Source organism: Aedes albopictus, chromosome 3 (assembly GCF_035046485.1).
Source record: "Aedes albopictus strain Foshan chromosome 3, AalbF5, whole genome shotgun sequence".
Lineage (NCBI taxonomy): Eukaryota > Metazoa > Arthropoda > Insecta > Diptera > Culicidae > Aedes > Aedes albopictus.
Window position 1 is genome coordinate 177,507,916 of NC_085138.1, and position 27,104 is coordinate 177,535,019.

A 27,104-nucleotide genomic window follows, 5' to 3' on the forward strand; every position below is an offset into this window, starting at 1 on the left:
TAGTGAAAATCGTGTTATGATTTGAAATATGCATAAGCGTTCATATTCCTAATAAAATGGTCCTACAAAAAGTTTAAGCTTCGTAGTACATGTATTTGTTTTAAACTGCGCCCATTTCATGGTTATTTGTAACACTTTCTTTCAGCAAAGCCCCAGTCCCCAACTCCTCGTATCCCTATCATTTCAGCCGGAGACCACAACAGTTGAACAAAGTGAATTGTAGCCCACCATGTCTCTAAGTAAATGGTGTCCAAATGTTCCGTCAAACTCAATCCCGTACTTAGTCATCATTTCACTTTTTGTGAGTAGATTATTTTTTCTTTCTGAATCAAAACTCATCTGTGCAGAGGAGGAAGCACAACAAAGTATATAAGAACGCATTTCAACAACAGCTTTATTTACCAATACAGAAACTTCTAAATATTACATCTAAAATTTCCTCGGTATCAACATTTCCAGTAATCATTCCGATACATCGTACAGCATTTCTCAGATATTGCGTAGCAATAGCTAAATCCGGGTTCGGACCATGACTCAAATAGGCATAGTATTTCTCCAAATATTGAACGCAAGCCTTCAGATGATGTCTATATCGTTGCTGACTAATGTTGGGGCTTTCCCTGCTCGGATTTCCACAAAGATGTTCCAAGTTTTCTGTTAATTTTGTCAGGACACTTTGTAGGCCTTCTCCAGTTTGACATGACAGAAAGCTTAGACTTTCCACACGATTCAGAGCTTCTCTGGATTCACTAGTGAGTAAATCAACCTTGTTAATAATTATCATACAGTTGGAATCACGTATAGTATTCCCCTTGAAACCAAGTGATGTCACGTAATGGTCGAGATAACCATCAAACCGCATGTTGGAAGACTTCAAGTATTTTTGTAAATTGGAAGCATCGATGACTAGAACTACAAGATCAGCTTCAGTCAGATAATCTTTGGCTCTAGCGATTCCCTCATGTTCAATGATGTCGCTGGTTTCCGTTCTCAAACCAGCCGTATCAGCGAGGATGACAGGGTAACCACCTATATCGTGATGGCTCTCTATGATATCTCGAGTGGTTCCAGCCACATTCGTAACAATCGATACCTTTCGATTACTGAGCAAGTTGACGAAGCTGCTTTTACCCACGTTCGGTGCTCCAATGATGACCGTTCGAACTCCTGACCTAAGACGCTCACCGCGCCTGTCGTCGTTCAAGTGTGCCTTCGCATCAACGATTATGCTGGCCACATCTGACCGAACAGACTCGAACACATCATCACCGACATCTTGGTCCTCGGCAAAATCGATATAAGCCTCGATACTTGCGATACACTTCAGCAGCCTGGTTCTCAGTTGATTGTAGACCTTGGACAGTTCACCGTTGGCTTGCAGCATTGCTTGCTTCCGCTGAGCCTCCGTTTCGGCTTCAATCAGGTCGGCAAGGCCTTCTACCTCCGTTAGGTCCATTTTGCCGGCGTAGAACGCTCGCTTCGTGAACTCACCGGGCTCCGCAAGCCGCACACCATCAATCGATCCCAAGCTATCGTACATGGCACTTATAACCGCCACACCGCCGTGAATGTGAAACTCGACGGAATCTTCCCCGGTGAAGCTGTTGGGACCTGGAAAAATAAAACGTATAAAAAGGTATTGAGTCTTTTCCCGTTGAATATTCCTATGAGGGTTGTATATCACATGCAGAAATCGCTTAAGTTTGTGTCCTGCACTTTAAATTTTGTAAATTTCCGCTAATAGTCACGTAGCCGGTTGGAGTCCATGATGGTTTACGCGATGGTTGGCGGAAATTTACACGATGGTAATGTAATTTTACATTATATCTCATGTAAATGTGCACTAACTCTAGCATTCCCTTTATGTACATGATTTCTCGCTGAATTTTAATTACATATTTTCTTCTGTGTAACTATGAAAGAAGCTTCATTAACACTTAAACTACTGAGGGGGTGAAAACTCGCGCGAACTACCAAGGGTCCAAAAAAGTCGGAAGTCCAACTTTGACAAGGCATTTCTCGGCCGTTTTTTAACCGATTTCAAAACTTTTTTTTGCGATGGAACCGGACAGGTTTCAAGAGCAGCGTCCATCTTAAAGATTTTCAAATAGATGCGTCTACCCAAAGTTATTAAGCAAAAGGCACTTCCTAGTTTTTTTTTGAGAACGCCTTTTTTGCACACTTAGATCAATAAAATAAAATTTAAAGCGATGACATATGATTTTTTCGACCCTAAATCATGCGTACAGCCGGAGTGAACATGTTTATGCAAAATAAGTGATTTTTCAGTACACTGATATTTTAATTTACTGAAAAAACTGCTAAAATACCCTACACACCAAAATTTTTGAAATGCTTCCAGCACGCCAAAAATCAGCAAAATAAATTGCTGAATTTCAGTAACATTTTTGCTGAATTTCAGCACAACTTTGCTGATCAACTGTCAAAATTGCTGGATGGTTCAGCAAGTTGAAAAATAATTGCTGATACTCAGTAATTTGTATTACTGAATGCAATCAGCACGCCAAAAATCAGCAAAGTTTGCTGATTTACCAGCAAAAATATTTTGCAGTGTATTTTTCACATAAAATAAGCAATAAATCAAAATTTAATGCCATGACATATCGTTTTTGTGGTCTTAAATTGTTCGTAGGATTGTACTGGACATTTTTGATGAGCAATAAAAATGTTTTAGTTACACTCTTATTTTGTTATACTCGAAGAACTACGAAAATTCCATATTTTTTACAAAAAGTGGTCAACAAAACTAAAATTAAAACGATAACTTATAGTTTTTTAGCCTTGAATTGTTCTAAGTAGTTTGGGGGACATACTTGAAGAATAATAGTGATGTTTTCATTACACTCATATTTTGATTTACTCAAAAACCATCGAAAGTACCACATTTCTCACACCAAGTGGTTAACAAATAAAAATGGCTTACAATGCATTTCAGTTTTTTGCCTTGAAATTATCCGTGAAAGAGTTCAGGACATATTTGATGAACAATAGTCACGTTTTTATGACACTCTTAATTTATTTTACTCAAAAAGTTACAAAAATACCATAATTTTCATACAAAATAGTCAATAAACCAACATTTAAAGCCATAACATGTAGTTTTTTGGCCTTAAATTTCCAATAGGACATGATTTTGATAAGATATGAAGTTTACATTACACTAATATTTTGTTTTATCAAAAAATGGACAAAAATATCATATTTTTACACAAAAAAGCCTATAGGTCAAATTTTAAGTCAATGACATGTAGTTTTAATACTTTGAATTTATCGTAGTAATTGAGTGGGTTTATTTGAACAATACTAGTGATGGTATATTGCACTCATAATTTATTTCGCTCGAAATACTAGAAAAATACAACATTTTTCACACAAAGTAGTAAACAAATAAAAATTGAATTCAATGCATGTGTTTTTTTTGCCTTTAAATTATTCGTGAAAGAATACTGGACGTATTTGATAACCAATGGTGAAGTTTTCATGACACTCTTAATATATTTTACAAAAATTTAAAGCAATAACATATAGTTTATTGGCTTTTAATTTTCCGTTAGAATGTACCAGGCATGCATTTGATAAAATTTTGATGTTAACCTTATACTCACATTTTGTTCAACTAAAAAAATTACGAATGTGCCCAAAAAGTGTCCACACAAAATAGTCAATAATCCAAAATTCAAAGCGAAAACATGCAGAATTGTATTCTTGATTTTTTTTGTACCAGTTCCAGGTTATAGACCTGGAAAAAAACACAAAGTAAAACCGGAAATCCTCGGGGAATTTTATTTAACAGGGAAATCTTTTTTTAATTTGTTTTAATTTGTGAATTTTAACAACGCTAACTCTTCGCTGTTATGAGATTTGCTTTCTTCCCGTCTGCTACCAAAGTACAGATATATGGGGCTTATCACTGACTATATTTCAAGATTGACGTAGTTTCTCTCAGGCCTAGGGGTCACGGGTGTTAATGGAAGGTCCAAAGAATATGATTGGTCAAATTTTAGGCACAATTAAGAATATACAGAAACAAGCTCACCAAACTATACGAGTTCCAGTACTCTTGAGACGAAACTGTCGACATCCATTTGCGTCTCCTGAACATGAAGTAGCAATCACCAAAAATATACCGAAATCCCGTACAAAAGAAAAAAAAAATACGAACTTCACTGGTATGAATAAAACAAGTTTTCCAAAGTTAAGGCGAAACTGGAAGCATTTTCTCATTTTTTCGGTTTTTGTGTTTTCATTAAATAACGAAGCAATATTTTCAAAATCGGTGTTCGTACACATGTAGAGTATGGATCAAGGTATCTCCTGAATTATTTCTTCGATATTTTATTAAAAAGCAAAAACCAAAAAATGAGGAATTGCTTCCAGTTTCGCCCTAAAGTTAGGTTATGTGTCTTTAGTTGCGATATTTTCAACTCGAGGCCGCTCCATCTGTTACTTTTCAAAAGTTTATCTAGTGTTTATTTCTTTTAAATATGAGCATCTACTACTACTTATTTGTAGTAGGAAGTGTCAAACAAATGTTTTCCCGAAACGCTGAAGGTTCTTACTGGAAGCGTGTCGTTCCGTGAAGAAGTTGAAGATTCTTCTGGAAGATTATTCGAAAAGCAAATTGAATGAAGAAAGAATCTGTTCAAACATGCTAGAGGAATAAGAAGAGGGCTCCTATATCCACTCTAGCAGCTATTTCCGGTTTGCTGTCGATTTTGATACGATGCTGCAAATTCCATGTACAAGAATGTTTCCAGAATGCAAAATATGTTGACAACTTTGTGTGAAAAATGCGGCATTTTATTTGTATTTCGAGTGAAATAAGATATGAGTGTTATAAAAACATCACTAATATTGTTCCAATAAATCCACTCAACTACTACGATAAATTCAATTTATAAAAACTACATGTCATTGATTCAAAGTTTGACTCATTGGCTTTTTTTGTGTAAAAATGTGATATTTTTGTACATTTTTTGATAAAACCAAATATGAGTGTGATGTAAACTTTAAAATTTTATCAAAATCACGTCCAGTACATTTTATTGGAAATTTAAAGCCAATGAACTACATGTTATGGCTTTAAATTTTGGTTTATTGACTATTTTGTATGACTATTATGGTATTTTTATAATTTTTTGAGTAAAATAAATTAAGAGTGTCATAAAAACGTGGCTATTGTTCATCAAATATGTCCTGAACTCTTTTGCGGATAATTTCAAGGCAAAAAACTGCAATGCATTGTATGCCATTTTTATTTGTTAACCACTTTGTGTGAGAAATGTAGTTCTTTCGATGGTTTTTGAGTTAATCAAAACATGAGTGCAATGAGAACATCACTATTATTCTTCAAGTATGTCCCCCAAATTACTAAGAACAATTCAAGGCTAAAAAACTACAAGTTATCGTTTTAATTTTAGTTTTGTTGACTACTTTTTGTAAAAAATATGGAATTTTCGTAGCTCTTCGGGTAAAACAAAATAAGAGTGTAAATAAAACATTTTTATTGTTAATCAAAAATGTCCAGGACAATCCTACGAACAATTTAAGACCACAAAAACGATATGCCATCGCATTAAATTTTGATTTATTGCTTATTTTATGTGAAAAATAGGGTATTTTAGCAGTTTTTTCAGTAAATTAAAATATCAGTGTACTGAAAAATCACATATTTTGCATAAACATGTTCACTCCGGCTGTACGCATGATTTAGGGTCGAAAAAATCATATGTCATCGCTTTAAATTTTATTTTATTGATCAAAGTGTGCAAAAATGACGTTCTCAAAAAAACTAGGAAGTGCCTTTTGCTTAATAACTTTGAGTAGACGCATCTATTTGAAAATCTTTAAGATGGACGCTGTTCTTGAAACCTGTCCGGTTCCATCGCAAAAAAAAGTTTTGAAATCGGTTGAAAAACGGCCGAGAAATGCCTTGTCAAAGTTGGACTTCCGACTTTTTTTGGACCCTTGGTAGTTTAGGAGTTAAGTGAAATCAAGAAAACTCGCTACGTTTCACTTAATATCCTACATCCAATGTTCAATAGTTTAGACACCGACAGTTCTATGTCAACCCAAACGAAAAACGATTAATCAGAATTATCCCCTGAAGAAGACTCTAATACGAGTCGAAACGTTGGAAAAAATCTAAAACTATCGGTTTTTATTCCCCAAGACTGCAGTGCCGAAATTAGTAGCTCTATTAAATTTTACTTCATATTATGTTATAGTATACAGTGTATCAAACAATTGTCCGTACAGCAATTTTTTTGTCAAAATAATTATTCATTCAAAATTTATAACTTTTTTATGCGTCAATCAAAAACGCTGGAATTTTGACCAATCATGACCCAAATATAAAAGCTCCATTGGTAAAATTTTGAGCGAGATCGAATAAGTTTTCTGAAAGTTATAGAACTTTTAGTAAAACTTATAGGATTTTTGAACACATTTTTAAAACACTTTTATTGATCAAAATATGATAAATTTCCAAATGACACTCTGAACATATACAGATTTTTCATATTTTTTGTAGTGAATATAAAACCTTAAACGAAGCCGCATATGAAAGCCTTAGGTATAAACTGTAAAACAAAAAAAAGGAAAAGTTTCATCAAGTACATATTGAGATATAATGTTTTGAAAATGTGTTCAAAAATCTTATAAGTTTTACTGAAAGTTCTATAACTTTCAGAAAACTTATTCGATTTCGCTCAAAATTTTACCAATGGAGCTTTGATATATGGGTTATAATTGGTTAAAATTTCAGCGTTTTTGATTGACGTATAAAAAAGTTACAAACATATAAATGAAAAATTATTTTCACCAAAAAATTACTGTACGGACAATTGTTTGATACACTGTATTTCCCACAATTTGGATTGCGACCAGGGTTTATATAAATTGTCCCTCTTTTTTAGCTATTTCCGGTCAAAATTGGTTCTAGGCGGAATTACATAACAGCTTCCAACGTTTCGGCTCTTGGTTTGGGCCTTCCTCAGGGAGGTTATAGGCGTACCGCTAGCGTTTCATCGCCCTCTGCTGGGCTGTAGGCTGTCGGAATGGGTTTTGTGATGTGTCTATTTGTTTGTTTACGGTTGTTCCAACAATCTGTAGACATTCTACGAAATCTTATTGTCCAAAATCCACGAGCCATGCGTAATGGTATGTGGAGCCGCAGACGAAAAAAATATTCAGAACATTCTACAACATTCGAATGAGTGTAATCAGTTTTGTACCTTTTAATTCCGCCCTAAGTTGCGTATCCTTTGACAGATACGCGTATTTCGACTACCACTTGTAATCTTCCTCAGTGTCAGTTATCCATTGTCAGTTATGACACTGAGGAAGATTACAAGTGGTAGTCGAAATACGCGTATCTGTCAAAGGATAAGCAACTTAGGGCGGAAATTAAAGGTACAAAACTGATTACACTCATTCGAAGAGGGTATTCTGCTTAGAGGGTTCGAAAAGTCGGTACAAGAATTCTAACACATCTGGAAACGACAGAGGATGGAGGTAACCATTGTTGCTTCATCAATACTTCGCACAAACACTCGACGTACACAGCTAATCGCGTTCGGTAAATTGTACCGAAATCTCGACCGCTGAGCGTTCGGTAATGGATTTTTAACGAAATTCTGAAAAAAAAAATAACTAATTTCGGTAAAATGTTATCGTTTATCTGTCAAACTCTAAATGAACTTAGGTTAAAGTTACTACCTTTTCCGAATTTTTCCTGAAAAACAAACTTAACGTTTGAGATTTCGGTAAAACATTACAGAAGTCGGTGATTTTTTCTAGCTGAGTATATTGCGAAAGGGGTAACATCCTTCAATTTAATCATGAAGAAATTACCAACGAAGTTCTGAGAATCATGCACTGGATATTTGCACACACTAGAAACAGCAACCGAAGAAACCAATATCTATGACAGTTGCGCCAGGCCCGTGCACAGAAGTGGCGCCGAGGAAGAGGTTTTTCCCAATTTTGACAAAAGGCGGAGGCGATGTATAACATTGTGCTCAATTGCATACTAGGTGTATGCGAAAATATTGTTTGATATGCTCGCAAGGCAACTCTAACCATTACCACTATACCAGACTGCTTTTCAGCAAAACCGCAGCGCCTGCGACTAAATTTTTGTTCAATAAGGATTTTATGAAGAAAAAACCATTAATCTGGTGTCACTAGATCTTCGTTAGGCATTAAATCGCATCGACACCTCTAAGTCATCGGTAATACTTACTTCCCTGAATGTTGCGAATGCTCCAATAAACCGTTTCTTGAAACAGAATCTCGGGTTCCTGCAATAAGGACACAGCTCGAAATATGTCATTTTTGAGATTTCTTTCTGTTTCAACAAATCATGAAGTTAGAGGTGTCGCACGGCTGATTTTGATAACAATGTGGAAATTACCACATTTGTCACATCCCTGGGGCACCCGAAACATTCCGGGTACGGCCAGGTCGTTCCCAAGGGTTCATACGAGCTTAGAAGGACTATTTTCCTTCACGTTTTGACAAATCATGAAGTTTGAGGTGTCACACGGCTGATTTTGACTATGTTTGAGGAATGACCACTTCCCTGAGGGCATCCGGAACATTCCGGGTATGGCCAGACCGGTCCCAAGTGATCATAAGGACCTAAAAGGGCTATTTTCCTTTAGGATTCAACAAATCATGAAGTTAGAGGTGTCGCACGGTTGGTTTTGACAACATTGTGGAAATGGCCACTTTTGTCACATCCCAGGGGGCACCCGGAACATTCCGGGTATGACCAGGCCGTTCCCGAGGGGTCTTAGGAGCGTGGAAGGACTATTTTCCTTCATGTTTCGACAAATCATGAAGTTCGAGGTGCCGCATGAATGATTCTGACAATGTTACTAAAATGGCCACTATGGCCACATCCTTGGGGGCACCCGGGACATATCCGGTTCATGAGACTGCTTGATTGTGTCATTTCAAGTCAATGGTTCCTTGCAGTTATATAGTTTCTGTATTCCTGGCGTATAATATGTGCAAATTTCCAAAATAACTATAGATTCAGAGTAAAATGCATTAATGTGTCATTTTCCGGCCGGTCATGACCCCAACGGAATCTGGAATAACTCCGGAACGGATGGGTGAACCGGTTCCGTATGGTAGTCCTTGACAATTTGGACAAACCTGGAGCGAATGCAGTTGACTTCAAAAAAATCGGTTGGGAAATGCCTTTTTCATAGCTGATTTAAGATTCGTAAATCATCCGAAATAGACGTTGGGTACGCGAAGGTTAGGGTCTGTTCAAATTGGCGAATTAAAATTAATTTTTACTTAAATTTGACAGTTCGATACTTAGACTTGACAGTTTTCCTAAGGAAATAATTATCAAACTGTCAATTTTAAGTGAAAATTAATTTTAATTCTCCAATTGGAACAGACCCTTAATAAGGGAATCAATGCCCTACCCTGAGAAATTTTCTTAGTCCAAAAGTACTTATTTTCTTAAGATGTCCATTATGCCCCGAATCCCCCTTGTACAAAATTAATTCTCAACATACCTGAGAACCAAAGCATCAATCCCTTATCGATCATCTCCGCCGTCTTGGAATGAAATATTCGCCGGAGCACGGCCTTTCGTGGTTCGGGTAGTGTCACACTTTGGGTTTTGGCCATCATCACTTCTCGACATCCTTCACCTGATACTCGAAGTACAGCAACACCACATTTTCCGGACCCTTGGAATAAAATTTGAAAATCTTATCACACGTCCTTCGAATATTTAGAGCATCATAATATCAAAAACCACCTGACGAGAGCCCAAAAATTGTGGCTTTGCCGGAAGAATACCATCGCCGTACGGAATGCAACAGTGTAGGATTCACCCGCGAAAGCATTTTTGTTTTGTGCGATGTTTTCGTTTGTTGTTTTTGTTTATGTTTTCGGCTCGTTCGGACCGGCTATCACCATGGCTACGTTGCAAACTGAAAAAAATATCAATTAATTTATTAATTTACGCTTTATTAATATTCTTGACTAATTGTAAAGCACTTCGATTTACTAAATGTTTGTTCCTCAATTAAACTTGATGAAGCTTTAGCTGTGATCTGTTGGATTCAGCTTGAACCGAGAACGTATGGTCCTTATTTGTTTTGATTTTTCTGCTTTCACTCTTTACCAAACCATACGAGAGCATGCGCGTGACTAGTAGCACGTGCTATGAATCCAATAAGAAAACTGCAATGTATAGTGAATGATATGTTGTTCAATTTTTTTTAATAGACATATAAATTATAGTTATTCATTCATTGTATATATTTTGTTACAACAAAGTGTATGTTGTCATAAAATTAAATGATAAATTTTAACATTGCCATGTCATTTTTAACTTATGTTTTATATCTCACCATTGAAACTATATCCATTCACTAATGACACTACGCTGAAAAGCTCGAATTTCTCTGATAATTTACGTCATAATAATGACGTAACAAATGAAAAAACTAGGAGTGTGTAATGTCTGAGACATAACCGCAATGTTGACGTAGGACTAATTTTTAACGCATAATAAAGAATTTGGGGCTCACAGATGAAGTAAACGTGTATCTATTCAGCAAAAATAACGGCCAGAGTAAAATCACTATGTGCTAAAGACTCGAAATCTGGCGATTGTTGCTGGTAATGATGATTCCCGTATCATGACGATGATGCTGCCGAGCAATGCCTTTAAAGTTGAAGGATTCGTCATTGAAATAATCGTCATCATTGAAAATTCGAAAGCAGTTTTCTCGTACAAAGTTGAAATTTCCGCAGTGAAAATGTATTCACTGTATTGCGGCTGAAGATTGGAGTAAAGTGAACTTATTTTCACTGCAGAAATTTCAGTTTAGAATGAGAAAACTGCTTTCGAACTTTCAATGATGACGATTATGTCAATGACGAATCCTTCAACCTTAAAGCGCATTTGACAGGTATCCTACTCGATTGGAATGACATTGACAGTAAATTTGGAATTTCAAATACCAAATATACAGCGGTGTATATTTAGTATAAAAATTAAACTTTATCGATAAACTAAACTATAAAAAATTAGAATTAGTTGAATTTTTAGAAATAATTGAATAATGCTCCAAATAACTCTTTCGGAAGCTTTGGGGCCCTTAAAAGAACCATTTTGGTATAATTCATTGCCACCCATGCCGCCACCACCGATTGATCCGAAAAGAATCGAGGCTTCATTGGACAGAGGGCGGTGCCACCCGCTTGCTCATCCGTTGAAGCGGATCTTTTTTGGGATCTCGCTGCTGCTGCCGCCGACAATCCATGAAAGAATCGGGGCCCCGGCAAACGAAAAGTGACGCCAATCGAATTTTCGTTTGCCGAGGCGGATTTTTCTTTGGATGTTGCTTCCGCTGTTGCTTCCACCACCGATTGATCCGAAAAGAATCGAGGCTTCATTGGACAGAGGGCGGTGCCACCCGCTTGCTCATCCGTTGAAGCGGATCTTTTTTGGGATCTCGCTGCTGCTGCCGCCGACAATCCATGAAAGAATCGGGGCCCCGGCAAACGAAAAGTGACGCCAATCGAATTTTCGTTTGCCGAGGCGGATTTTTCTTTGGATGTTGCTTCCGCTGTTGCTTCCACCACCGATTGATCCGAAAAGAATCGAGGCTTCATTGGACAGAGGGCGGTGCCACCCGCTTGCTCATCCGTTGAAGCGGATCTTTTTTGGGATCTCGCTGCTGCTGCCGCCGACAATCCATGAAAGAATCGGGGCCCCGGCAAACGAAAAGTGACGCCAATCGAATTTTCGTTTGCCGAGGCGGATTTTTCTTTGGATGTTGCTTCCGCTACTGCCTCCACTGCCGATGGATCCGAAAAGAATCGAGGCTTCATTGGACAGAGGGCGGTGCCACCCGCTTGCTCATCCGTTGAAGCGGATCTTTTTTGGGATCTCGCTGCTGCTGCCGCCGACAATCCATGAAAGAATCGGGGCCCCGGCAAACGAAAAGTGACGCCAATCGAATTTTCGTTTGCCGAGGCGGATTTTTCTTTGGATGTTGCTTCCGCTGTTGCTTCCACCACCGATTGATCCGAAAAGAATCGAGGCTTCATTGGACAGAGGGCGGTGCCACCCGCTTGCTCATCCGTTGAAGCGGATCTTTTTTGGGATCTCGCTGCTGCTGCCGCCGACAATCCATGAAAGAATCGGGGCCCAGGCAAACGAAAAGTGACGCCAATCGAATTTTCGTTTGCCGAGGCGGATTTTTCTTTGGATGTTGCTTCCGCTGTTGCTTCCACCACCGATTGATCCGAAAAGAATCGAGGCTTCATTGGACAGAGGGCGGTGCCACCCGCTTGCTCATCCGTTGAAGCGGATCTTTTTTGGGATCTCGCTGCTGCTGCCGCCGACAATCCATGAAAGAATCGGGGCCCCGGCAAATGAAAAGTGACGCCAATCGAATTTTCGTTTGCCGAGGCGGATTTTTCTTTGGATGTTGCTTCCGCTGTTGCTTCCACCACCGATGGATCCGAAAAGAATCGAGGCTTCATTGGACAGAGGGCGGTGCCACCCGCTTGCTCATCCGTTGAAGCGGATCTTTTTTGGGATCTCGCTGCTGCTGCCGCCGACAATCCATGAAAGAATCGGGGCCCCGGCAAACGAAAAGTGACGCCAATCGAATTTTCGTTTGCCGAGGCGGATTTTTCTTTGGATGTTGCTTCCGCTACTGCCTCCACTGCCGATGGATCCGAAAAGAATCGAGGCTTCATTGGACAGAGGGCGGTGCCACCCGCTTGCTCATCCGTTGAAGCGGATCTTTTTTGGGATCTTGCTGCCGCTCAGTGCTGTCCGTCCGCTGCTGTGTGTGCCGATGAAATGATCGAAATGAGTGTGTGCACCACTTATATAAGTTTCGTCGTGTCGCCTCACAGAACTATGCTTGATTGTGATTGGTTGGGTAAGACTGATCTCGAGCTTTTACTAATTTTCAGCTCCAGCCTCAGTCAAGGCACATCATTCAATTGAGCCCCAGCTAGGAAGCATAAATTTGTGGTGTTGTAGGTTTAAAGCTTTTACCATAGTTGATGACGTCAAACCCGACATCAACCTATCATTCACCTATTTTGATTTTAGCCACCAAACCTAACATAGACCCAATAGTTGATCGATGTTGGTCCAACAGTGGCCCAACATTCGATAAAAATTGACCCGACTTTAACCCGACATTCGACATTTTTTCAGTCTGGCGGAATCCAGAAAGAAATCAGAGGGAACAGCTTTTATACCCCTAGATTAGCAGATGCAGCTCCTCCCATTCGGCTGGCTTTCCAGAATATTTCATTTGCATGGCCCGCCCCGCCTGCTTCAGACGCTTCAAACGATTAATCAACCCAGAAATGGAAAAAAATTTCATTAAGCGTTAAAGTAAACAAAATATTGGATGATTTAGATCATTTTAATTCGAAAATTGTTAGAGTTAAACAATGTTTTACGGAAAATAGTTCTGATAGGGTAATGCGTTGCTGAATTCTGGGTGGAACCATTAGTGGCCGGAATTCAATCATTCATGTTTCGGGTGAACCACACTTTTCTCGATTGATGGAGTAAAATTATCTGATTTACAACTCTTGAAGAATCATTTTTTGGTGATCCTGATAAGGACCGTTTGATAAAGTAACGATTTCAGGAAGAAAATGGCATGAAACCGCCTTGCCACGCAATGCGTGTTGGTTTTCTCCGTGCTAATCCTGCAGGATGCCACCGGAAATTGGTAGGCCGCTTTCTGCCGTGGATAAGATTCATGACGCTATCAGCACGATAGCCGAGAGTCGCCGATGGGTAGTGCTCAGGTGTGGAGGTGACATCCACCCTGCTTGACTGATCCAACGAAAATGACGAAAGAAATCAGAGGGAGCAGCTTTTATGCCCTAGATTAGCAGATGAAGCTCCTCCCATTCGGCTGGCTTTTCAGTATATTTTATTTGCATGACCCGCCCCGCATGCACCAGACGCTTGAAACGGTTAATCAACCGAGAAATGAGAAAATTTCCATTTAACGAATAAAGTAATCAAAATATTGTAAGGTTAAGATCATTTTAACTCGAACAACGTTATAATTTATCGATGTTTCACGAAAAATGGTTCGGATAGGGTTGATAAATTCCGGATGGAACCATTAGTGGCCGGCATCATCATTCTTGCGGGGCCACCAAGCATTCAATCTTTCACTTTTCGGTTGCACCACACTTTTACCGATCCATGATGGAATGAAATAATTATCTGATTCACAACTCTTGATGAATAATTTTCTATGGTCCTGAAAAGAACCGATTGAATATTGGACGATTTTAGACAAAAAATGACATGAATTTATCATGCCACGCAATGCGTGTTGGATTCCTCCGTGCTGAATGCTGAACGCCGTCGAAAATTGGCCCGCCGCTTGTTGCCCTGGATGTTCCTGATGCTATCATCAATGCGCCACCGCCAATCAATCGGCGAAAGGACCGAGCCCCGAGGACAGCGACGCAACTCGCAAATTCGTATGTCGCTGATCTTTCTGTGGATATTGCTGCCTCTGCCACCACCGCCGAGCAATCGATGAAACGTATTCTTTCCTTCGTCTGCCGCGTTAGACGGTTTGAAGGCGAATGTGCAACAGCACCCTTGCCGGCAACCACCGACGCCGAGCCAACACGGCCGTCAAAGAATAATGAGCGAAAACGCAAACGAAGAAAGTGGGCAGCTCTCGTTCGATGCGTTCACCTCGAGACGACAAAGGCAAATGAGGGAAGATGCGAAGAAGCAGTAGCTTTTATATTCGACGGGAGCATCCAAAATGTGCTCCAAAATGTGCTCGATCGTGATTGGCTGGAATAAACATGGGTTCACTTTTCCCAATTTTTCAATAGTTTGTTATTGAAAAACAGCAAATATTATTATTGGACATAATTGGTGTAAAGATTTGCAATCGATTGGTGCCAAAATTTTGAAAATTCAACAAGAAATGGCTGAGCTATTAACGCTCAAAATCTCCACTTTAAACGTAACGCGGCTGATTTCTGAAAATTTAGAATGACACCCGGTATAGAAAAGAGAGACGTAGTCCTACGTCAAAAGTAAACTAAAGATAATTTTAAGTCATAAAATCATTTTTAAATTTTTCAAGCGGCGATGGTCTCATAACACAACATACAACTAACGCAGCGATCATCAGAGACATCTTACAGCAAGCGTGCAGAAGCTCTTATCATTAGGGTGGGAAACAAGACTTTTCTTGCAGTTTAGACACTGTAGTCGGAACATGTGCCACAAGATGCACAAAATAAAGACGTCGTTCGGTCTTAAGGACAAACGTCTTGAAATCCCGCTTCAACAGTGCATCAGAACTTCAGACGCACAAATCTCAAGAAGCAAGCTTCAAACAACAGTGCATTTTATTATTCTGTTCTTGCTCACTCGTAATAAGCCTAAAATAAGAAAATCAGATGCGCTGGTTTTGTTTACTAAGAGATTTGTGCGCTCGAAAAAGTGAGTAGGTGCCAAACTCGGCCATTGTGGCGGCCATTTTGGGATTCTAACAAGTCTGTCCTTAAACTCAATAACTACACACCGAGAAACAGTTTACACAGCCAGTGAGTTGGTGGCACTAAAATACGAACAGCTTTATTTTGTGTATCTACTCTATTTCAACTACAAGTGGGACTACTCATGAATGGTACATACATGCATTTTGTAGACATTTGTTTTTATTTTTGTAAATAGAGGAGGTATCTGACAATTATAAAAATGTTAAGTGGGTGAACTCACGTCAGTATTGGGAAGAGTAATTTAAGATGGTCAAAATGTGGGCGAGATGGGTAACTAAAATCTCGCTTATACAGAAAAAACAAAAAGATAAGAATATCACGTTACGACCTTAAAAATGTTGGTTCCTCGTAAAATTTCCATTAGAAATCATTTATCGAGCTTATTAAAGGTCATTAGGCCGGAATACAGGGTGTCTCAAAAAGTATGGGCACAACTTTGTGTAGCGAAAATACGATCATTTTCTTTTTTTTTTGTATTATTATTCAAAGTTTTTTATTTAATACCTGTAAAGTGTTTATACATTAAAAATGGTTTTTGTATGCAGAATATTTGAAATGAAAAAAACATCTTTAAATATTTCTGCACAATCTACTATTTTATGGTTTTGCCATATGTCCAAATTCGAAACATCATATATTCGAAAACATGTTCTCTCAGATGATTGATTGATTTTTTTTATAAAAATATGTTTTGCCTGTGCGCCTGTATAAACATGTTTTAACAAGAATAAAAACAATTCAATCTACACTTCATAAATCTAGAGCATTTATTTTACTTATATACTGAAATAAGAATGTAATTTTCTGCATTTTGTGATATATATTCAGAAGCTTGTATTCAACTATAAGAAATAGCAATTAGCAATTTGCACAATTTGCAATTTGTGCACAAGCTTGAAAAGGTCTTTTAGGGAATGTTCTACTGCATTCAAACGAAGTGTTAAATGCAAATTTTAGTAATTGGCATTTGATGTTAATATATTAATGCAAGATATATGTGAAAATAAAGTTTGTTTATGCATCCATTCCTAAATGACAGAGCTGCAAAGTTGTGCCCATACTTTCTGGGACACCCTATAAATATCATTTTCATCTCCTATCACAGTGCTTCTTGACTCGTCGATTTTTGTTCTATTTTTAAGCAAAGTCGCTCATTTCACACATCTTATTCTTCGTAATCAATGCTCCGATTGGGCTGAATTTTTCATTGTAACTCGCCTACATATGATATGTCAAATAAACGTCGAGAAAGAATTTTTAAATTGTTTTTTTTTTTCTTATTGAAAAAATACATCTATATATATAAAAATGCAGTGGCATACGTGGGACCGCGCATAACTTGCGAACGGAAGGTCCGATTTTGGTCGTCTTAGTTTTGTTCTGTTAGTTTTCACCCAAGGAAGGTTTATGAGGCGAAAAACATGGAAAAATGAGAGTTTTTGATTATCGATCTTCCATACATTTTGAGACCGGGGACTTGGTCTTGGGGCTAGAAACTTGAAACGTCAAAAAACGGAGTAGGCAAGACAAAGTTTGCCGGGTACAGCTAGTTTCTTATATATTTTTGGAAATTTTGCTTAAATTTAAGCAGATTGTCCCTAAAACTTGCCAATATCTTGAATTTCATCAATCTGACGCAAAATCTGCATTTAGATGATCGAATAGTTTATATTCAGCTTTTAATTTATGAAAAAAAAATTAAAATTGGTTGAACAAAACACATGATATTTGAACTTAAGAAAATTCCATATTTTAAAAAGTTGTAAAACTTTATATTGAGCTAAAACTAAAAAACTATTCTAATTAAATTTTTTGAAGCACGGTTTCGAAATCAGCGCTAAATTGTGCTTCAAAAAGTTTAGTCGTTGACAGAAGTTCACGACTTTCGTTTTATTTTTCAAACTTGTGTTATCAAAGTGTCAAAATAGTGTGCTACGATTAGCGAAATTCCACAAACACTAGGTTCGAACTATTGCCCGAGCGGTGGGACAAGGGTTCGAACAACACGCACACATATAAAAAAGTGTTGTAACTCAATATTGAAAAGACATTTGGTGTAACTTTGTTCAACAAAGTTTCAGCTCATGGATGGTAGAATCACCACACGGTATTCATTTATTTTAATCTGCTTCGATTTTTTTGAAAAATAAAAAATCAGCTAGGATCGAAGTTTCTCCCTACCTTACTCTATTCAGCTTTACAAAATTTCCTACCAAAAATATTTTGTTTGGAAATTTTTACGGATTTTCCAACCAAATTTGCTCAACAGTGAAAAATTTGGTTGGACACAATTTTCATTTCTTTTTTTTTTTTGATTTAATAAAAACCGTTGTGTCTACGATGCTTCGTTCTTAGGTTATGATTTTTCAAAGAAAATGGCTCAAACAGCACATCTGGACAATTTCCACAAAATTGGTCATAATTCAGGAACGAAGAAAAATCATTTCTTGAAAATTTCACACAATATAGCTTATGTAATTTCCCTCCAAAATATTTTTTTTGGTATTTCTCTGGATTTTTCCAACCGCTTCTCCTCAACTGTGGATAATTTTGTCGAAAACAATTTTCATTTTGTTTTTTTTTTTTAAATTACTGAGAAAATTTGCTTATGAATTCACAAAAAAATGTGTGTACGATGCTTCGTTCTTAAGTTATGAATTTTCAAAGTAGGTGGTGTCTGTGGAAAAAATTGCTTTCCACTGGAGTTTTCCGGAAAATTAAGTGACCCTGATTTATTTTTTCAATTTAGTTTTTGTTCATTTATATGTATGAACATGTGAAAAAAAATCATTAAATTCTGAGAAACTTCGTACCAATTTGTATGATAGTAAAAGAAATCCCCAGCTGGGAAATATTCTGCTATATTCGTTAAAAATATATTCAAATATTTAGCATATCAGAAAAAAGAATTCTTCAAATAGCTAAATTGTACTACTCTCAAGTACGCTTCGAAAGATAACATTGTAATGAAATGTCCTATTAACATAAAATTCAATAACGTTCTACTAGGATAGGATGCTAAAAGAATCTAAATCGATCAACAGACGGCTGAGAACAATTTTTTTAACATACATGCATACACACACATACACAAACGCACATAAATCCTCTAGGAATCGTTAGATGACATTAAAGCATATTCACTATATAGATTTAGGGACAAAACGTCGAAAGCCAAAACTTGCTAAACGTATTTCGACAAGATAAAATAGCAGTATTTTTATTTTTGTCAAGACTGGAAAGCCATCTCTTCGAGTGAAAGACAAAACGTCGATTTGAAGATTTAAAAACTTTAACAATAATCTAAAGTTCTGGAATATGTTTGAACGTGCAACAGATGTTAACCTGACATTTTCAGCGAAGAACGGTTTCAGTATTATGTTTTCTTTAAAGTTAGAGACAAACTAAGAAAAGCGATTAAGTCTACCCAGTCTCCCCAACTGATAAGATTTAAAATTGTTACTTGAGTGTACATGAAGAAATAGGAGGTTGTCAAAATCATATTCAAAAACTTATTCGTGATCACCGAATTGATTCAAGTTTATTATCGTCCAAAAAACCGGAAATATCAGTCAAAAAGCTTTTCCGACATGTGGGATACATCAAACTGCAGTCTGCGCCCATTCGTCCGTATTTCTCCGCCAGCTCGTATTTGAGCTTCATTTTACGTTCATGTTCACCAAATGCTTGATGCTCCGATGGTCTGAAATAATGATCGAAATATTAAAATGAATGTCCTCTAACTGTCAATCTACAACTTACGTCAGCAAAAAGTGTAAAATTTCCGCATAAAAATCATCTTCTACATTGTGGAAAGGACTATGGGATAACTCGCACACACTTTTGACTACACAATCCTTGTCGTACCCAGCGAGTTGCAAAACTTCATCTATCGCCGTATAGACGTCGCCAGCGCTCAGGTGCCTTGAGGAACGTCTTTTCCGGGCAGCCCTGGCGGTCACTACCTCCGTTGGCATGTATCTCCCCTTCACAATATCAACCATCGACCGAGCCCAAGTGGGAAAACTGTAGAAGTCCTTCAACCGGTACGGAAGATTGTAGTTCACCTGAAAGCCTATATTCACACCCAAACGTCTGAAAGGATACTTCTTCTTTGGGACGAAAAACGGCGTTCCTGAGGAGGTGCAAATTGAAAGCTAAAATTGAAAGAACGGTTTGCTTTGGAAGTTTCGCACAACTATATCAATCGAACCTGCATGGTGGAGAGGGACGGGAACAGAAGGTAGCGCCCTTCTTCGACCGCACTGGTTTGGTTCTTTTCCGGGAACGATCCAGACACTTCGCTAATGACGACGTGAAAGCACACCGAAAACGTGATCAGTTTGAAAAGAAAGTCCATTTTCGGAAGTGAATAACTAACGGCACCGCTGTCAGATGACAAACTGTTTTCTCGCCGCATAGGAGGTACCGAATTTTGAAGACACAACGCTTAACAAAAATGGTGCTAACTCGATGAAAAAACACTTTCTTTTACTTTCAACGTGACAATGAACTGGAGGGGAATTGTTGATACCGGATTTGTCTCGACGAAAATCTGCCAGGTGATACCGCTCTTAAAAACAAATCTCACGAAATGCGTTTAATTAGTTCTTGGAATTTTGAAGTTTTTTATATCAAAGGAAATGATGTCATTAGCACTTAAGCTATTGGCATTTCTGGTATTGTCAAATAGACAAAACTAATTCTAAATTTTGTTCTGCCAGGCGTACATTACAAACATCACACATTTGCATCATATCTAACAACACAAATAACACTAGTTTACAACACTTTTGAACTCGGTAAGCTGATGATCATTTTTGGTGTACAATCATGCCCTGAATTTGGAAACGCGAACGAAAGAAATTACAGTAGAGCGGATTTTTATTTCAACTTTCCATACAAGGTTGATGATTTGGAATTGATTTTTGTTCTATTTTTAAGCAAAGTTGCTCGCTTACACATGATATGTAAAATAAAAGTTGAGTAACATGTTTTAAATTGTTTTTTTTTTATATTATTAAAAAAATACATTTTTTCATATATTTTTTTAAATTTTGCTAAATTGAAGGAGATTGTCCCTTGAACTCGCCAATATATTGCAATATCTTGAATTTCATCAAGCTGACGTAAAACCTGCACTCAGAATATGTATCAAAATGTGTCATAATCAGCTTTCTATTTATGGAAAATGATTTAAAATTGGATGAACAAAACGCCATATATTTGAATTGTAGTAAGTTCCATATTGAAAAATAAATAAAACTTGATATTGATGATGATGATGATGATTGTGTACCCACCATCAGCGCAAGGATTACCTATGGCTGCAGAGTCATACCGGAACGGAATGATCTACCTGATGGTTTGTTGTAGCAGGGTAAGCTAAATTCACTGGAGACCTTCGGAAAACAACATGATAATTGATATCTCGTGACAAAGTCTGGCCACCCCACGAACATTTGCCCGGAAACCAGTTCATTTAACTTCCTTAGGCTACCCCTCCGAAATCCCCATATATGTCATGTTCAAATTTAAAAAGTAATAAGGAACGAACTCACCGGGTAATCCTGACCAGCTGGTTTTCTATGTTTGTCTTTGGTCTCAGCATGCAAACGGTCCAACCATATTAAATGTGCACTCGTTCACTCGACTCGCTGATTCTCCGATAGTCCATCGAAGAATCCGAAAAAAATACATAAGCGAGAATACCCGACGCACTGAAAAACAATCTCTTGGATACTAGCATCTCCGAACTCGGAATAACGACGAACACGAGCACCACGATGCGGGCAATGTGGTCTCTTGCCACCGAGCCATCGTCGATCGTTTACCCAAAGTGCGAACAAAAAACACTAAGAAAAATACGAAAACGCGAGAACGACGAACTGCGGCGTGTTTCAGCCTCCGCGCCCTGCTTGTCACTGACGACCGACGACCGTTCACTCTTCCATCAGCGTTCCACTCAAGTACGAACTAAAAACACAAAGAAAAACTAGGAGTGTGTAATGTCTGAGACATAACCGCAATGTTGACGTAGGACTAATTTTTAACGCATAATAAAGAATTTGGGGCTCACAGATGAAGTAAACGTGTATCTATTCAGCAAAAATAACGGCCAGAGTAAAATCACTATGTGCTAAAGACTCGAAATCTGGCGATTGTTGCTGGTAATGATGATTCCCGTATCATGACGATGATGCTGCCGAGCAATGCCTTTAAAGTTGAAGGATTCGTCATTGAAATAATCGTCATCATTGAAAATTCGAAAGCAGTTTTCTCGTACAAAGTTGAAATTTCCGCAGTGAAAATGTATTCACTGTATTGCGGCTGAAGATTGGAGTAAAGTGAACTTATTTTCACTGCAGAAATTTCAGTTTAGAATGAGAAAACTGCTTTCGAACTTTCAATGATGACGATTATGTCAATGACGAATCCTTCAACCTTAAAGCGCATTTGACAGGTATCCTACTCGATTGGAATGACATTGACAGTAAATTTGGAATTTCAAATACCAAATATACAGCGGTGTATATTTAGTATAAAAATTAAACTTTATCGATAAACTAAACTATAAAAAATTAGAATTAGTTGAATTTTTAGAAATAATTGAATAATGCTCCAAATAACTCTTTCGGAAGCTTTGGGGCCCTTAAAAGAACCATTTTGGTATAATTCATTGCCACCCATGCCGCCACCACCGATTGATCCGAAAAGAATCGAGGCTTCATTGGACAGAGGGCGGTGCCACCCGCTTGCTCATCCGTTGAAGCGGATCTTTTTTGGGATCTCGCTGCTGCTGCCGCCGACAATCCATGAAAGAATCGGGGCCCCGGCAAACGAAAAGTGACGCCAATCGAATTTTCGTTTGCCGAGGCGGATTTTTCTTTGGATGTTGCTTCCGCTGTTGCTTCCACCACCGATTGATCCGAAAAGAATCGAGGCTTCATTGGACAGAGGGCGGTGCCACCCGCTTGCTCATCCGTTGAAGCGGATCTTTTTTGGGATCTCGCTGCTGCTGCCGCCGACAATCCATGAAAGAATCGGGGCCCCGGCAAACGAAAAGTGACGCCAATCGAATTTTCGTTTGCCGAGGCGGATTTTTCTTTGGATGTTGCTTCCGCTGTTGCTTCCACCACCGATTGATCCGAAAAGAATCGAGGCTTCATTGGACAGAGGGCGGTGCCACCCGCTTGCTCATCCGTTGAAGCGGATCTTTTTTGGGATCTCGCTGCTGCTGCCGCCGACAATCCATGAAAGAATCGGGGCCCCGGCAAACGAAAAGTGACGCCAATCGAATTTTCGTTTGCCGAGGCGGATTTTTCTTTGGATGTTGCTTCCGCTGTTGCTTCCACCACCGATTGATCCGAAAAGAATCGAGGCTTCATTGGACAGAGGGCGGTGCCACCCGCTTGCTCATCCGTTGAAGCGGATCTTTTTTGGGATCTCGCTGCTGCTGCCGCCGACAATCCATGAAAGAATCGGGGCCCCGGCAAACGAAAAGTGACGCCAATCGAATTTTCGTTTGCCGAGGCGGATTTTTCTTTGGATGTTGCTTCCGCTACTGCCTCCACTGCCGATGGATCCGAAAAGAATCGAGGCTTCATTGGACAGAGGGCGGTGCCACCCGCTTGCTCATCCGTTGAAGCGGATCTTTTTTGGGATCTCGCTGCTGCTGCCGCCGACAATCCATGAAAGAATCGGGGCCCCGGCAAACGAAAAGTGACGCCAATCGAATTTTCGTTTGCCGAGGCGGATTTTTCTTTGGATGTTGCTTCCGCTGTTGCTTCCACCACCGATTGATCCGAAAAGAATCGAGGCTTCATTGGACAGAGGGCGGTGCCACCCGCTTGCTCATCCGTTGAAGCGGATCTTTTTTGGGATCTCGCTGCTGCTGCCGCCGACAATCCATGAAAGAATCGGGGCCCAGGCAAACGAAAAGTGACGCCAATCGAATTTTCGTTTGCCGAGGCGGATTTTTCTTTGGATGTTGCTTCCGCTGTTGCTTCCACCACCGATTGATCCGAAAAGAATCGAGGCTTCATTGGACAGAGGGCGGTGCCACCCGCTTGCTCATCCGTTGAAGCGGATCTTTTTTGGGATCTCGCTGCTGCTGCCGCCGACAATCCATGAAAGAATCGGGGCCCCGGCAAATGAAAAGTGACGCCAATCGAATTTTCGTTTGCCGAGGCGGATTTTTCTTTGGATGTTGCTTCCGCTGTTGCTTCCACCACCGATGGATCCGAAAAGAATCGAGGCTTCATTGGACAGAGGGCGGTGCCACCCGCTTGCTCATCCGTTGAAGCGGATCTTTTTTGGGATCTCGCTGCTGCTGCCGCCGACAATCCATGAAAGAATCGGGGCCCCGGCAAACGAAAAGTGACGCCAATCGAATTTTCGTTTGCCGAGGCGGATTTTTCTTTGGATGTTGCTTCCGCTACTGCCTCCACTGCCGATGGATCCGAAAAGAATCGAGGCTTCATTGGACAGAGGGCGGTGCCACCCGCTTGCTCATCCGTTGAAGCGGATCTTTTTTGGGATCTTGCTGCCGCTCAGTGCTGTCCGTCCGCTGCTGTGTGTGCCGATGAAATGATCGAAATGAGTGTGTGCACCACTTATATAAGTTTCGTCGTGTCGCCTCACAGAACTATGCTTGATTGTGATTGGTTGGGTAAGACTGATCTCGAGCTTTTACTAATTTTCAGCTCCAGCCTCAGTCAAGGCACATCATTCAATTGAGCCCCAGCTAGGAAGCATAAATTTGTGGTGTTGTAGGTTTAAAGCTTTTACCATAGTTGATGACGTCAAACCCGACATCAACCTATCATTCACCTATTTTGATTTTAGCCACCAAACCTAACATAGACCCAATAGTTGATCGATGTTGGTCCAACAGTGGCCCAACATTCGATAAAAATTGACCCGACTTTAACCCGACATTCGACATTTTTTCAGTCTGGCGGAATCCAGAAAGAAATCAGAGGGAACAGCTTTTATACCCCTAGATTAGCAGATGCAGCTCCTCCCATTCGGCTGGCTTTCCAGAATATTTCATTTGCATGGCCCGCCCCGCCTGCTTCAGACGCTTCAAACGATTAATCAACCCAGAAATGGAAAAAAATTTCATTAAGCGTTAAAGTAAACAAAATATTGGATGATTTAGATCATTTTAATTCGAAAATTGTTAGAGTTAAACAATGTTTTACGGAAAATAGTTCTGATAGGGTAATGCGTTGCTGAATTCTGGGTGGAACCATTAGTGGCCGGAATTCAATCATTCATGTTTCGGGTGAACCACACTTTTCTCGATTGATGGAGTAAAATTATCTGATTTACAACTCTTGAAGAATCATTTTTTGGTGATCCTGATAAGGACCGTTTGATAAAGTAACGATTTCAGGAAGAAAATGGCATGAAACCGCCTTGCCACGCAATGCGTGTTGGTTTTCTCCGTGCTAATCCTGCAGGATGCCACCGGAAATTGGTAGGCCGCTTTCTGCCGTGGATAAGATTCATGACGCTATCAGCACGATAGCCGAGAGTCGCCGATGGGTAGTGCTCAGGTGTGGAGGTGACATCCACCCTGCTTGACTGATCCAACGAAAATGACGAAAGAAATCAGAGGGAGCAGCTTTTATGCCCTAGATTAGCAGATGAAGCTCCTCCCATTCGGCTGGCTTTTCAGTATATTTTATTTGCATGACCCGCCCCGCATGCACCAGACGCTTGAAACGGTTAATCAACCGAGAAATGAGAAAATTTCCATTTAACGAATAAAGTAATCAAAATATTGTAAGGTTAAGATCATTTTAACTCGAACAACGTTATAATTTATCGATGTTTCACGAAAAATGGTTCGGATAGGGTTGATAAATTCCGGATGGAACCATTAGTGGCCGGCATCATCATTCTTGCGGGGCCACCAAGCATTCAATCTTTCACTTTTCGGTTGCACCACACTTTTACCGATCCATGATGGAATGAAATAATTATCTGATTCACAACTCTTGATGAATAATTTTCTATGGTCCTGAAAAGAACCGATTGAATATTGGACGATTTTAGACAAAAAATGACATGAATTTATCATGCCACGCAATGCGTGTTGGATTCCTCCGTGCTGAATGCTGAACGCCGTCGAAAATTGGCCCGCCGCTTGTTGCCCTGGATGTTCCTGATGCTATCATCAATGCGCCACCGCCAATCAATCGGCGAAAGGACCGAGCCCCGAGGACAGCGACGCAACTCGCAAATTCGTATGTCGCTGATCTTTCTGTGGATATTGCTGCCTCTGCCACCACCGCCGAGCAATCGATGAAACGTATTCTTTCCTTCGTCTGCCGCGTTAGACGGTTTGAAGGCGAATGTGCAACAGCACCCTTGCCGGCAACCACCGACGCCGAGCCAACACGGCCGTCAAAGAATAATGAGCGAAAACGCAAACGAAGAAAGTGGGCAGCTCTCGTTCGATGCGTTCACCTCGAGACGACAAAGGCAAATGAGGGAAGATGCGAAGAAGCAGTAGCTTTTATATTCGACGGGAGCATCCAAAATGTGCTCCAAAATGTGCTCGATCGTGATTGGCTGGAATAAACATGGGTTCACTTTTCCCAATTTTTCAATAGTTTGTTATTGAAAAACAGCAAATATTATTATTGGACATAATTGGTGTAAAGATTTGCAATCGATTGGTGCCAAAATTTTGAAAATTCAACAAGAAATGGCTGAGCTATTAACGCTCAAAATCTCCACTTTAAACGTAACGCGGCTGATTTCTGAAAATTTAGAATGACACCCGGTATAGAAAAGAGAGACGTAGTCCTACGTCAAAAAAGATCCGCTTCAACGGATGAGCAAGCGGGTGGCACCGCCCTCTGTCCAATGAAGCCTCGATTCTTTTCGGATCAATCGGTGGTGGAAGCAACAGCGGAAGCAACATCCAAAGAAAAATCCGCCTCGGCAAACGAAAATTCGATTGGCGTCACTTTTCGTTTGCCGGGGCCCCGATTCTTTCATGGATTGTCGGCGGCAGCAGCAGCGAGATCCCAAAAAAGATCCGCTTCAACGGATGAGCAAGCGGGTGGCACCGCCCTCTGTCCAATGAAGCCTCGATTCTTTTCGGATCAATCGGTGGTGGCGGCATGGGTGGCAATGAATTATACCAAAATGGTTCTTTTAAGGGCCCCAAAGCTTCCGAAAGAGTTATTTGGAGCATTATTCAATTATTTCTAAAAATTCAACTAATTCTAATTTTTTATAGTTTAGTTTATCGATAAAGTTTAATTTTTATACTAAATATACACCGCTGTATATTTGGTATTTGAAATTCCAAATTTACTGTCAATGTCATTCCAATCGAGTAGGATACCTGTCAAATGCGCTTTAAGGTTGAAGGATTCGTCATTGACATAATCGTCATCATTGAAAGTTCGAAAGCAGTTTTCTCATTCTAAACTGAAATTTCTGCAGTGAAAATAAGTTCACTTTACTCCAATCTTCAGCCGCAATACAGT

The 27,104-nt window shown here is 39.5% G+C and overlaps 2 protein-coding genes across 3 annotated transcripts; both read right to left on the reverse strand.

The window, feature by feature from the left end:
* Positions 1-370: 370 nt before the first annotated feature.
* LOC115260393 (tRNA modification GTPase GTPBP3, mitochondrial) lies at positions 371-10,187 on the reverse strand. 2 transcript variants are annotated; one of them, XM_029861354.2, is made up of 4 exons: positions 10,051-10,187; positions 9,809-9,983; positions 9,561-9,737; positions 371-1,611 (listed from the first exon to the last, which is right to left on the reverse strand). In XM_029861354.2, exons 2-4 carry the CDS (start codon positions 9,894-9,896, stop codon positions 395-397), a joined length of 1,482 nt encoding a protein of 493 aa, XP_029717214.2. In that variant the 5' UTR covers positions 9,897-9,983; positions 10,051-10,187; the 3' UTR covers positions 371-394. The 2 variants fall into 2 exon arrangements, with proteins under 2 accessions (XP_029717214.2, XP_029717213.2); XM_029861353.2 differs by having other exon boundaries at positions 10,061-10,182.
* An 8,897-nt stretch (positions 10,188-19,084) lies between these two features.
* Positions 19,085-20,234, reverse strand: LOC109433403 (uncharacterized). The gene is made up of 3 exons (XM_019709834.3): positions 19,805-20,234; positions 19,354-19,748; positions 19,085-19,294 (listed from the first exon to the last, which is right to left on the reverse strand). Exons 1-3 carry the CDS (start codon positions 20,009-20,011, stop codon positions 19,114-19,116), a joined length of 783 nt encoding a protein of 260 aa, XP_019565379.2. The 5' UTR covers positions 20,012-20,234; the 3' UTR covers positions 19,085-19,113.
* Between the last annotated feature and the right edge of the window lie 6,870 nt (positions 20,235-27,104).